We start from the raw sequence: 13811 nt of genomic DNA, 5'->3' as shown, positions 1-13811 counted from the left end.
AGAAATAGCCCACTTGGTGAAGGAGGCAGCGAGGAAGAAAAGATGAGGGTTTCAGAGCTGTCCGCCCTGGATGCCGAGTTCAAAGTAGCTAAGAGGGTGCACAGGAGAATACCGGGACTCCCCCAGGGTCCCCGCGGACCGCGACCTTTCAGCACCACCTGCCTGGAGCAGGGAGGCCAAGCCTCCACCATCCCAGCCCCGCGGTGGGCTGGAAAGCCGCAGGCAAGCAGCGGGCAGAGGCACGGTGGGACCCGCGCCGCCGGGGGCCCCGCCCTCCGGCCCGCAGCGCTTCCTCGCCCGGCACAGGAGCGAGCGAGCGCCCCACCCACTTCACATCTGGCCAATGGGCGCCCAGGCCGCGCGCTGTGTGGCCCCGCCCCCACCAGGGAAACTTGAAGCTGCAGGAAAGTTTGTACAGAGGCTGGACTGGCAAGAGCGGAGCTGGAAACCCGGCAGCCCGAGAGGAAGATGAACCGCCCCAGGTCAGAGCCTCGGGCAGAGGGGACCTCAAGCCGCCCCCAGGGCGTCAGAAGCGGCCTCGGCTGTACCCACCAGCCCCGGTAGCCGCCCGCGCTGCCCTGGGCTGGGGAGGAGGGCTGCCCGAGCCCGGTACCCAGGCTCGGTGCCACCAGCGCGTTGCGCCGCACACCTGAGAGCTGTCCGCCCACGGACGATTCCCGCGGGCTCCGCAAAGCTTAGATCGTCTTTGAAGAAACGAAGGAAAAGACGAAGGAAAAAAGCAATCCATGATCAGGCTTCACTGACCCATTTCGCTGCCCTTCTGTTTCTCCAAGTTTTTGAAAGCTGACCACTGACCCCAGTTCCGGAAAACTGGCAGCCACCGAGAGCAGGCTCTGAGAAGGCAGAGGCTTGGCAAGCTCCACATTGAGCAGGGCACGGCTGAGGGCAGGTTGAAGGCTTGTCCAGGACATCTGAGGCTTGACCCTGGGGGCTTACGTAATTGCAACCTCCGCGGCTTCCACAGGTGAGACAGGGTTGGGGGCACTGGGCAGAGAGCGGTGCGGGCGCCCCTTGAGCGTAGCCAGGAAATGAAGAGTGCTCTCTTCAAATTATCTTCCATAACTTGTTTTCAGCGAGACTTTTATTGACTCAGAATCTGTCGGGAAAACGAGCAAGCCACTTTTCCCTTGAGATAGGTCTTGTTCATCTTGGCAATGGAATGAGTTGGGTTGGGGAGAGGAGAGAAAGACCGTATCAACGTATAAATATTAATGCCCGTAGAGTGGTGCTGCCGGCAGGACTTATCCGGAGCCTGGAGATTTAGGTAGCTGAGTTGGTAAGTGGCTACAGTCCACAATGTTGGATCGAGTTGCTCCCCCCGATCTCTCATCAGCATATTGTTTCTTGGGAGCGGGTCTGACACCTTTTTGCAGGTGATAATTTCTCCTCATCGCTTCTTCGTCTCTCTCCTATTCTCCACAGACCCAGCCTTGCAGTCCAAGGCAGTGTACCGTCGGCCACCACCATGACCGCCCCTGGGACCAATGCATCATCCTCCCAGGCCTCCAACCCACTGAACAGCCCAGTGACCATCCCGGCGGTGATGTTCATCTTCGGGGTCGTGGGCAACCTGGTGGCCATCGTGGTGCTCTGTAAGTCGCGCAAAGAGCAGAAGGAGACAACTTTCTACACACTGGTATGCGGGCTGGCGGTCACCGACCTGCTGGGTACGTTGCTGGTGAGCCCGGTGACCATCGCCACCTACTTGAAGGGCCAATGGCCCGGGGGCCACGCGCTGTGCGAATACAGCACCTTCATCCTGCTCTTCTTTGGCCTGTCGGGGCTCAGCATCATCTGTGCGATGAGTATTGAGCGCTACCTGGCCATCAACCACGCCTACTTCTACAGCCACTACGTGGACAAGCGGCTGGCGGGGCTCACGCTCTTCGCGGTCTACGCGTCCAACGTGCTCTTCTGCGCGCTGCCCAGCATGGGCCTGGGCAGTTCGCGGCTGCAGTACCCGGCCACCTGGTGCTTCATCGACTGGACCACCAACGTGACAGCGCACGCCGCCTTCTCCTACATGTATGCGGGCTTCAGTTCCTTCCTCATCCTCGCCACCGTGCTCTGCAACGTGCTCGTGTGCGGCGCGCTGCTCCGCATGCACCGCCAGTTCATGCGCCGCACCTCGCTGGGCACCGAGCAGCAGCACCACGCGGCCGCCGCCGCCGTCGCCTTGGCCCCGACAGCCTGCCGGGCTCCCCCGGCCGCCTCCTCCCCCGCCCTGCCGCGCCTCAGCGACTTTCGCCGCCGCCGGAGCTTCCGCCGCATCGCGGGCGCCGAGATCCAGATGGTCATCTTACTCATCGCCACCTCTCTGGTGGTGCTCATCTGCTCCATCCCGCTTGTGGTGAGTGGCAGGGGCCAGGGTCCTACTCGGCCCTTTTCCTGCGTCCACCTTCCTCCTCCATCGCTCGCTCCCTGCTCTCCCTTTCCTCGGCCACAGGCCACCGTGGGGTCCCCACGCCCAGGCTCTTTTTAGGCCCCGTCGCTAACTAGGTGCAGCAGGTGCTTTTCCCCTACATCGCCGAGTTTCTTTCCCCGAAAGCCTAGTTTCCTCTCCCTCCCGGGACAGCCCCTACATCAGGCTGCCTGACAGTGGCCTTGAGCCTTCCGAGAACACGGGCGCGCTCTCCGTCGGATGTAGAGAGGAAACCGCTGTAGTATGACTGAGCCCCATCCTCAGGCGGAATCCGAACCATCGGGGCCGGTGATTTCTTTGGTGTCCACTCCTTACAGTTGTAGGGTTTTTAGTGTTCTGATTTATGTCCTTTTTAAAAATTTTTCTTTTGGTAGCTTATGTCGAATTTTAGAGCTTGAAGGGATATTGGATGCATTTTGGTCTAACTCCTTCACTTTACACTGGGAACTACTTGCTTAAAATAATCCCGCAGAACTAGACGGTCAAGCTAAATTCCTTGCTCTTTGCCATGCAGTGAGTCCCCCAGGAAAACGTCTCGGTGCACATGTGGCCCTCCATGGGCAAGGCCCAGAGCTTCATTCTTTCTAGGGGCCAGGAAAGCAAGGTGTTTCAGGGGACCTGTTGAGGATAGGCTGATGCACCTGGGGTATTGAATTCACATTCTCAACTGTAAGAGATAGAGTGCCTTTCTAGAGAGATGGGGCTTTAGAGATGGTCACCTTATTTATTGCCAAGCCAAAGCTTTGCAACTTGAGATGAACCTCAGACCAATCTAACCCCAAGGCTGCTTCTGTAATATGACGTCATGTCTCCCTCCTAGAACACTTCTAATTTTGGCCTTCAAAACAGTGTGTGTGAGTTTGCGTTTTGGTACGCTTTATTTTAAGGACACCATCTTCTTTAACATTGCCTGTGCATTAACTTTTCAAATGTTTTAAAATGTTACAAGCAGAAAGTTTGAAAGTCTGCCTAGCTCTCCTCTCTTTGCACTAGAAACCCATGGGCAGATGCACATAATACTTCATCTAGAGTTTCTCATGAAAGCAACTAGTCGAGTTTTTCTATATCTCAAAACACCACATTCCTGGAAATTCTAAACTATCAACTTGAAAAAGTTGGTTTTGTTTTTTTTGAATGCTGATTGGGAGCATGAGAAAATAAATGTTATAGGCTATTATTCCATCTTTTCCTTTACTAATACTATTCAGAGATTTTAAGATAAAAATATTATATCATAAAATTGATGTTATATCTAACAAAATATTTTAATATAAAATATTATATAAAATTACAGATGGATAAAATTCCTTCCATCTGTAAATGGAACTCCAAGGTGGTGGAGAGCCGGTGTACAGTAGCTTCTTGCCAATTTGTATAAACAGAAGTAAATATAATTGGCCAGAAGGGCCTTTAAACCCTCCCAGGACCCAGGATAATTTAGAGAGTTAATTGAGCCACATAAACATATTTTACTGTCTGTAATGGCACCTTTAGAATAGAGGGAGATTTTAGAAGAAACAACTCTCTGGCTGGGGCCTCCTTCTGTGGCCTCTGCCTTATGTTTTACAGAACAGTAAATGCCAGAGTGAGTGGTTGTTATTTACAGAACATCCACTTTAAAGAACTGAGGAATCAGAGCTAGAGGTTTAGCAACACGCACATAACTTTTAAACTGTGTTTTGGTTGGAGGCAAGCATGCGAAGCTGTTGATGACCACACAGTCACAGATGAACTGTTCTCTTCAAAGCCTCTTATGGGCTGAAATGGTAGATCTGATGGCAAAGCCATTTATCACAAAGCCTTTGACATTATTTGAGGAACAAGAGGCAAGAAATTATAGGAGTTATATTTGTGGTTTGCAGACTGACCACATCTAAACTAACAAGGATTGTCTACTCTTTGTAAAGTCAGTGTTGTGTAGTGATATTAACCTTTTTACCCTGCAAATTGAAAATGGCTCAGCTGAGAAATAATCACATAGACATACCTTTGGAAGTAATAAGAAATCATACAAGTAATGGTAGCTTCAGAATAGATCTAATTGTAAATTAATGATAAGAATGATGTCATTATATTATTCACCCGCCCACAGTTTAGCAATGACTGAAAGAATTAAAAGGGAAGCATTCACAGCTCTAGCCTTCCTTGGATCACTTTTACAACTTTCTTGGTTTGTTTTTTTTTTCCACATTTCTCACATTCATATTGTAATTTGAGTTGAAAATTTCTGAACTCTGACTTTTAAAACAGTCAGATCTATCTTCAGTTTCAAGGAAACTAATGAAGAATCTCTTTTAACTTTATCAAATCAAGTTGGTTGGTAATCCTATTGGAGGCAAATCAAACCCTTCCAAACACTTAAAATGCCTTGGAAATAACAGAGCAAGTATACTTTATGTGCAGCTTCACAAACCTTGACTTACAATACATAAGGAAAACAAGCATCACTGCAAAGCGGCCACATTTTTGTCTTTCAGATACCAGAGAAAGAGAAACGACAGTGGCTCTTAGAAGGCAGTTGGTATTGAATTTAGTATAAAAGTCAATTTTAATTTGTTCTCCAAAATATATATATCTCATAAAATAGATTTGGAATGGAAATTTGAGAAAGGTTGGAAAAATTAATTGCAGTTATATGAAGAACTGTGCTGAAGTTGCAAAATTTTCTAAAGTGAGTCATAAGCAATGAAGAGAAAAGATGTAAATACAATCAACAGGGAACATTGCATGACAAGGTTTAGTGGGACAAGGTTAATGTCATTTTGTCTGTTCTGTTTATAAGCAGTCTCTGGCTTTTGAAATACAAGAGAAGCTAAAGAAATGAAAGAGTTTATGCTCAAAATAAATAAAAGGGAATGAATTCTTTAGAAATATGCAAGTGAGACAGCCTAAGGTCCTGGTGTTAAATGCCGCAGCTGGATCAATGTCTGGTACCTAATTTTGTTACTAATGTTAGACATTATTGTAATCCAGTCTTTGGCCTCAGGGCTAAACGGTTACACTACAGGATTTGAAAGGCATTTTCCCCCATGCACAGGCATGCTATGGCAGTATTTATTGCTTACTTGTTTCTTTTATTTTCTTTCTTCTTACTCTGAAGTAGCAAGCCTTCACCTCTATTAAAAGTAGAATGGCCAGTTTGATTCATTTTCTGCCTGGGAGGAGTGAAACTTAGGAAAATAGCTTCCTTTAAGTGTTTATTTGGTTCCTTACTATAAACTAGTTGTCTGTATAAGCCTTCATCAGCATTTGATCGCCAAAGGTTTATTAGAGCAGAGGAAAACTGTGTAAGTAGATACACTTTTGTTTACTGCGGGCAGACTGGAAGTGGAAACTAAAAGAAACTGATGGGGTTCCAGATGAGTTAAAAATCACATAGGTGCATGAAGAATGCCATAAATCCAGGCACTATTACAGCAGAACCTGAAGGATTTTTTTTTTTCAAGTAAATTTGGCTAAATTTTTAAAAAGTAGCAATTCCCAAAAGCAGAATTTTAACCAGAACATAAAATTGCAGATCCAGGAGTAGTACCTTGAAGACTGTGGAGCAGCACATAAAAGTAAGGTTGTTTTCCCTGCTTCTCCTCTGAGTCTTTAAAAAAGCTCTAGGAAGAAAAGAGGGCTGACCAATATTTTCTCTGTCTCTGCACCTCAGATTCCTCAACTGCAGATAATGACTTTATTTCGTGCTATTTCCTGGGTGGCTGGGAGTGAGTCCTAGTCTAAGGCTCTTTTCACCATGCTTTGCTGACCTGTCAAGGCTTGATTTTATGGAACATCTGCTAACAAGATCTCTTCCTCCCAGAGCTGAAGTGATTCTTGAAGGTTCTTGTTAGAATGTTCAAAGTTAAGGGTTCAAAGAAACTAAACACTTCAGAAGTAAATTTTCAATGTACACACTGACCCGTAGAGGTAAAGCAGTTGCTCTGCAGTTAGATGGCTGGTCAGTGATACGGAGGGAAGGAGAACCGAGCTCTCTCATTCCACCACCCAGCCAAGAACTCTCTCCACTCTCCTTTACTTAGAGATTTTTGTCACTAAATAAAAAAAAAAAAAAAAAAAGGAGGTGGGAAGAATTTCTAGTAACAGCTGTGTCAATTTTAGACCCTTCACAGGGCAGTTAGATAACTGATCACACATAGAACATTCCTTTCATGTGCTCGGAACAGAACAAGGAGCACACACAAATCCAATCACAGGTTCTCGTCATTTATTGGAAAGCATTTCTATGTCGACAGTCAACTCCCAAATCAGTCTAATCAAAATTTCAACATTCCTTTTCAATTAGACATTCCCTGCCAACAGGTTAATTCATTAAACAGGAAGTATGTGTTTTAGAGACTATGCTCGTCATTAACTATACCCCAAAGCAACCTCTAAGCTGTGGTTTTCATATTATTGATATATTCCACAGTAGCCAAGCTTCCACATATTTGTACTAAGCCCTTTCATGATTTTGCTTATAAATTATATGGAGCAGAGAGCCAGGATTTGAACAGAACTGGGCATTTATCTTTACAACATGCAGCCTTCCTTATAGCTTTCCCGTCATCACACTTAATTTTGGGTTTATCATATTTTTTCCAAGGTATGTTCCTGAATCCTAATCTCTAGCCGTCCTCAAAAGTTTAGAATATTGTCATGTATGCCAGTGCTAACAATAAGCTACATGTGCAAATCAGCAGCTACTGAAGAAATAGACTAATAAAATTGCAAGAGACTAAATACATTGTTTGTATTCAGTGAATTCTTTTAAGGTGTTTCCCCACCCGCCTCCCACTCAGAGGTTCGGTTTTCTCAGCAGCACGCTCTTCCAACGCTGAAAACTGCCTGAACACGTTTATTGGTGTAACATACAGAGCCTGTTGGACAAGAATTGCAGAAAAGTGCTCTCTCCTCCCTTCGTGACGATGGAGTCCTGCTGTGGATGGTCCCATCCTAATCTGGGGTCTGCCCCCTTGGGGAAGCAAATCAAGTACAGCCTTTAAAGTGAGGCAGAGATGGCTGTGGTTATTTTGAAATCTAGTGAAGTGTGTGGAGCTTTTGCTCACTTTTGTCTTTTTTTTCCTCTATTCAAGTCAGTCTCCATTGAGATCATGCTGCAAAGGAAAGCTCCGTCTTCATTTTTTTTCAAATCATTTTACCAGCTTTTGAGAGTGTTTTCATCTAAATTTGGAACGTTGCTTTTCATACTCATCTTTGTTGCTACCCCACGAGCTCTGCTTTCCTGAGAAGACATGAAATGACCAGGTTCACTAGCTTATATTAATTGTATGCCCACCCCGCCCACACACACCATGGAACACTGAAATAAGGCTCCTTTTCATGCCCTTATAGTTTCAATTACTACTGAGCATGAAGTGAGCCACAAAATAATTCTTTCCTTGCCACTTGTCACCTTGATTATGAAACTTCACTATTAATTTTATTTTTTACAACACTGACTTTTCTGAAGGGTCATAGGAATTTAAAAAAATAAATGGTAACTCCTAGTTTATTCCCTTAAATAGCTACAAATTTCATTCCTTCTATAGCCATTTCAGGTGTTAAAAAAATTTACTCCTTTCAGTAGTAAATGTGTTTCCCTCGAGGAAGCGGTGGGAGAAACAACTACCAATGAAGTATTTCAATGTTAAAATTTTAAGAAATGCAAACTTTAGATTTAAAATTCTGTTCTGAAAGAGGGTCTTGAAGTGGCTGGGCAAACCTCTTAGGGAGAGCTGTGGGACCAGCTCCCAAGTAGAGCAACACTGCCACCTACTGGCTAAAAGTCTCAAATTCACCCAAATCCTGCCTTGGGTTTTTTCTAGAGGCTACACTCAGAGGGGAGAAGGAAATGGCAACCCACTCCAGTATTCTTGCTTGGCGAGTCCCAGGGATGGAGAAACCTGGTGGGCTGCCGTCTATGGGGGTCGCACATAGTCGGACACCACTGAAGCAAGTTAGCAGCAGCACACTCAGGGGAGGGCCTGATACTAAATCCAGATTTAAATCCATCATTTCTTTTACCCTTAAGAACCTACTGTGTGATGTGAGTAAAATATAGACCTCATGCTTTGTATTTTACCAATATTTCCATTGTCAGGAGATAATTCTTAAGTAGAAAGCTAGCTAGCCTGGTAAAACAGAAAAAGCAACATGAAAGTAATTTGGAGACCTGAGGCCCAGGCCAGAATCAGCCACAACAGGGTGGGGGATCTAAATAAGGTTCTCAAAACTTCCTGGTTTCAGTAACACTTCATCTGAGAAAAGGTCCATAGACCTAAGGGAATCTCTGTGCCCAGGCACAGCTGAGAACCTCAATGAAGAGTATGGTAGGAAGGAATCAAGATGCTTTGTTCCATTGGTTTTTGAAAGGACAGAAGGTCAGTCATCCTTTGTCTTGGTAGAATCATTTATACAAACATAGTTTCTAAAAATATTTTAAGAGTTGTCATCATAGGAACTTCACTGAAGGGGGGTGTGAGTTCTGTCCCTAGTCAGGGAACTTAAGATCTCACATGCTGTGTGGTTTGGGCCAAAAAAAAAAGAGTAGCCATCATATACTGTTGTTCATTCTAGTACACTTTTTATTTAGCTGTCTTCCAGAGATCAAGGGAATAATTTCATCTTAGAGCCATTTCACCATTTTATTCTATCAGAGTTACAGGGCTGTATGTAATTGCTTATCCAAAATATTTAGGACCAAGTGTGTTTTAAATTCAGAATTTCTTGGCTTTTAGAAAAGTAATTTAGTAATCCACATACAATATGTAATATCCCCATCAGAAACTGGAAAGGGACCTCTGGAGCAAAACATGGGAATATTCACATCAAGAGGAATAAATAAAGTTATAAATAGCATCATGGTCTAGTCAGTTCAGGTTTTGCAACTGAAAACAAAACAAATGAATATCGAAACAACAGCAACTTCTTGATAAAGGATTATATACCTGTAGTTGATTGAGGTCTTCCAGTATAGGAAGAAGTGGAAATACAGTTACACCCCACTGATCTAGCGTCGTTTAGAAATGTTTCATATAAGTTGACTTTTGCAGATTAATGAGAATTATTTACATGTTTTAGACTTCTTTTTATCCAGTCTGTTATAAATCTAAAATATCCCTATTCTTTCTTAGTGATTCATACACCATAAATATTATTATACTGTATGACAAAGTGGCAGTGTCATCAACTCTTCTTAATGTTAGACATATCTGCCCTTGGTTAAATGGCTCCAGCTATGCTTCTATAGTTCTTTCTTCTTTTTATGGTTTTTAATGCATCTTTCTTGGCCGTGAGACTCACCTCTTACTTCTCCCTGACCTAAAATAATTACTAATAGCAAGTAATAATTATCAAATAATTATATTATCTTAAAAACCACTGTTTTTATACGAATTATTGTGAGATTATTATATAATGATCCTGGTGGAATTAGAAGTAAGACTCAGATAGCATCATCATCCTTTAACAGTAAAATTTTGGGTTTTTTGGTGTGTGTCTTGTGTGTGTGTATTTATATACACATATATTTATTTAGATATAATTGACATGTAACATTATATTTATTTCAAGTGCATAGCATAATGATTTGATATTTGTATATACTGCAAAATAATCACTACTATAAGTCTAATTAACATCCATCCCCACACTTAGTTACAAGATGTTTTTCTCATGATGAGAGCTTTTAAGATCTACTCTTTAGGAGTAGATATGGAAGTGTATGTTTTACAAGTGCTTTTTCGAAGTAGACTCACAGATATAGACAACGAACTAGTGGTTGCCAGTGGGGAGAGAGAAGGGGGTACAATATAGAGGTAGGGAATTAAGAGGTAAAACTATTAGGTAGTAAATAAGATACAAGGATATATTGTACAACACAGAGAATATAGCCAGTATTATATAATAACTATAAATGGAGTATTACCTTTAATAATTGTGAATCACTATACTGTACACCTGTCATTTACATAATATTGTACTTTAATTTTTAAAAAGAGAGAAAATAAGAAGTACCTTTCCACTAAGGAATAAAATGATAGTTTTCCTCAAATTTACAAATTTATACTCTCTTCAGTGAGTCTGGTCTCTCCAGAGTGCTCCTGGCTGTTTATTCTACAATGCTCCAGAGATAGAAAGGAGGGGTGGATTCCAGTGGAGGCTTCAGGATGGATTCAGAGTGACAGGTGTTGAACAGAACTATAGTTCCCAAGCAGCAGGGAGCCATTGAAGGTTTAGCAGCCGAGTAGCATAATCAAATCTGCATTTGAGAAATAATCTCTGGTGGCAGTTTGGAGGATGGTTTGGAGAGAACAGGAAGTGGAGGTGTGAAAGTTAGTTTGGTGGTTGATGCAATAATCTAGGTGAGGAATGCAGTTAGAGGGGAAAAAAACTAACTGGGAAAGATTTTCTTTTTTTCTTCTTTTATTATTGTTTATTGACACATAATTGGTTATGGAAAAGGTTTTTGAAGTAAGAGTTGATAACATTAGATTAAATAAAAACTGTTCTCTGGCCATTCTAGATGATAATAGATTCAAATATTGGTTTAAATTTCCAAGTTTAAAAGTTTCTCACTATTCTGTGAGAAAGCACAGAAATGAAGTTAATAAAATTCTTTATGCCTATGTCTCCTGTACACCCATTGCATTCTTTTATCCATCTTTGACCTAGAGAAGATATTCATAAGGTAGTTACTGATATATTAAATTTATACTAACTCGATAAGTGGTAATCGGTGGTCTTCCTGGTTCTATATATGCTGCTCTTGGCGCTTTTTTAAACTTTTTAAATTTTTTTGACCATGCTCCAAGGCATGCGGGATCTTAGTTCCCCCATCCAAAGACTGAACCCAGGCCCCTCCATTGTAAATACCAGTCTTAACCACTGAACCACCAGGGAAGTCCCCTCTTGGCACTTACTAACAGAAAAGAGGGCAGCCAATGGCTAATGAGCTAATGGCTCATTCGGTAAAGAATCCACCCGCAATGCGGGAGACCTGGGTTAGATCCCTGGGGCGGGAAGATCCCCTGGAGGAGGTCGTAGCAACCCACTCCAGTATTCTTGTCTGGAGAATCCCATGGACAGAGGAGCTTGGCGGGCTACCGTCCATGGGGTCGCAGAGTCGGACAGACAGCGACTAAGCACTCACAACAGGGTTACTAAGTTAGACGTTGCATGCGAATTTTTTCCCAGTTGATGAATGAATGCTAAACACTAAACGTGGACATCTCCTTTTCGCAGGTGAGAGTGTTCGTCAACCAGTTATATCGGCCACAACTGGAGCCAGTCATCAGCAAAAACCCTGATTTGCAGGCCATCCGAATTGCTTCTGTGAACCCCATCCTGGACCCCTGGATATACATCCTCCTGCGGAAGACAGTGCTCAGTAAAGCCATAGAGAAGATCAAATGCCTCTTCTGCCGCATCGGCGGGTCGCGCCGGGAGCGTTCGGGGCCGCACTGCTCAGACAGCAGAAGGACGTCCTCCGCCGTGTCCGGCCACTCCCGCTCCTTCCTCTCCCGGGAGCTGAAGGAGATCAGCAGCACGTCGCAGACCCTCCTGTACACGCCAGAACTCAGTGAAAACGGCCTCGGGGGAGGCAGGAATCTGCTGCCCGGTGTGCCCGGCGTGGGCCTGACCCAAATAGACAGCACGTCGCTTAGGACTCTGCGAATATCGGAGACCTCAGACTCCTCACAGGGGCAGGACTCGGAGAGCTTCTTACTGGTGGACGAGGTTGGCGGGAGCTGCAGGGCTGGGCCCGCCCCCAAGGGGAGCTCCCTGCAAGTCACGTTTCCCAGTGAAACGCTGAACTTATCAGAAAAATGTATATAGTAGTAAAGGGAAGACATACAGCACTATTTCTGGAAGCTTCGAAGATCCCGTGCAATAGACACATCAGCGAGCTGTTTGGCCAGTGCTGAGAGGGCTCTTTTCATCCTATCACGCACAGTAGAGAACACCCGGGCTTCTGAGCACTTTGCAGACAGACGAGTTGCTCCTTCTGGGTCCTGAGGTCCGAAGCCTTGGCTGCCACCTCGCTGTGATAATAGCGTTTCGGTGACAACCTCATGGCTGGGAAGATGTACCCTCAGTTTTTCTACTTGACAGGAGGACAGCATAAGTTTTGCTATTTTCATAAAATCAAGAGCTTTATATGTGGCACACAGCAGAAGTCCATGTACAGAAGGGCTCTATTCCAATAAACCATAAAGGACTGTCTTGTGGATGATTTAAGGGTCTCACTAAAGCATGAAATGTGAATTTTATTGTTGTAAATATGATTTAAGGTATTTAAAGTATTTTCTTCTCTGTGAGAAGGTTTATTGTTAATACGAGGTATAACAAAGTTGTGGTAATCCCTCTCCCCCTAGTATAACCAACTGAAGTTGCAGATGTTAAGATATTTTTTCATAACCAAGGTGAGGCCATGGTGTTGAAAATTCAGTGAGTCAGATCTATAAAATAAATACAAATTTTTAAAAGAGTTTAGCACTATTAAAGTAATAAAGCAAAATGCTATTTAAGACATGGACATTACAGGCCGAAATATTAAAATTCTTTCCAAGCTATGTGTAATACATAGTGAAAAACGTTTAGTGATGCTGCATGTATCTATCCAGAAAACTGTGATTTCAGGACAACCTAACGTGCTGATAAATATTTTGTACTTGTGTCTTCATTAGCTGGTACTTTTTAAAATGTAACAAAGCTTTTAAAAAGTGTTAGTAACCCATAATTGAAGTGTATAATATAAAAAGTAAGCAGCTTGTTTTCCCCCTTGGAAATGTGTATAGTTTTACTTTCCTAAGGAATGACTTAGAATATTCTTTAAAATTTAAGAGAAAGGCAGATTGCACCATCAAGGGTTTTACGGGAGGTGTGGAAGGATTAGCCTTTCACAGATGTCACAACAGAAGAGGTACAAAACGTGGGCATGTAAGAATCATCTTCTAAAAGTTTTGTGTAATGCCCAGCCATGCTGTACACATATCTGAAGCACCTTTCTCAAAGAAATACTGAGCATGTTTTGTTGCTTACAATGTCTTTGTGAATTGCTTGGTTGTAATTAAATTGAGCCTGATAGTAATGTGGTTTTAAGAAGCAGTTGTGCCAACTGAAATTATTTTGGAGATTATAATAAATAAATACACTCAATTGGAGTTCCATATCATCAGTTTTGGAAACCTGTGTGATTTTTGTGTGTTTCAGGTCATCTTCCATCTTTTGAAATTGAAATATTTTAACTTCTTTATTTTACAAATAATGTCCAATGTAAAGGTGCAAGAATAGCACAAAGCCTTGGAGCCACTTAATAAAGAATGGCATTTAGAAACCAAGATCTGGGTGCAAAGTGTGCTCGAAATGACCAGTCTGTATG

General features: G+C 43.3%; 1 protein-coding gene across 2 annotated transcripts; it reads left to right on the top strand.

Moving 5' to 3' along the window:
- The first annotated feature begins 399 nt into the window (after window positions 1-399).
- Window positions 400-13607, top strand: PTGER4 (prostaglandin E receptor 4). Of its 2 annotated transcripts, none has more exons than XM_061393653.1 (3): window positions 400-985; window positions 1444-2371; window positions 11672-13607. In XM_061393653.1, exons 2-3 carry the CDS (start codon window positions 1487-1489, stop codon window positions 12263-12265), a joined length of 1479 nt encoding a protein of 492 aa, XP_061249637.1. In that variant the 5' UTR covers window positions 400-985; window positions 1444-1486; the 3' UTR covers window positions 12266-13607. The 2 variants fall into 2 exon arrangements, with proteins under 2 accessions (XP_061249637.1, XP_061249638.1); XM_061393654.1 differs by having other exon boundaries at window positions 425-985; window positions 1450-2371.
- Window positions 13608-13811: the final 204 nt, after the last annotated feature.

Source organism: Bos javanicus, chromosome 20 (assembly GCF_032452875.1).
Source record: "Bos javanicus breed banteng chromosome 20, ARS-OSU_banteng_1.0, whole genome shotgun sequence".
NCBI classification, from domain to species: domain Eukaryota; kingdom Metazoa; phylum Chordata; class Mammalia; order Artiodactyla; family Bovidae; genus Bos; species Bos javanicus.
Note: the sequence above shows the minus strand (reverse complement) of the source record. Positions and strands in the feature narration are given on the sequence as shown.

What these genes read in the sequence shown, in the direction of transcription:
- PTGER4 (XM_061393653.1), top strand. Translation starts at nt 1,487, where the DNA reads ATGACCGCCCCTGGGACCAATGCATCATCCTCCCAGGCCTCCAACCCA. An exon ending in TCTGCTCCATCCCGCTTGTG is followed by an intron (nt 2,372 to 11,671) that starts GTGAGTGGCAGG and finishes TCCTTTTCGCAG; the next exon opens with GTGAGAGTGTTCGTCAACCA.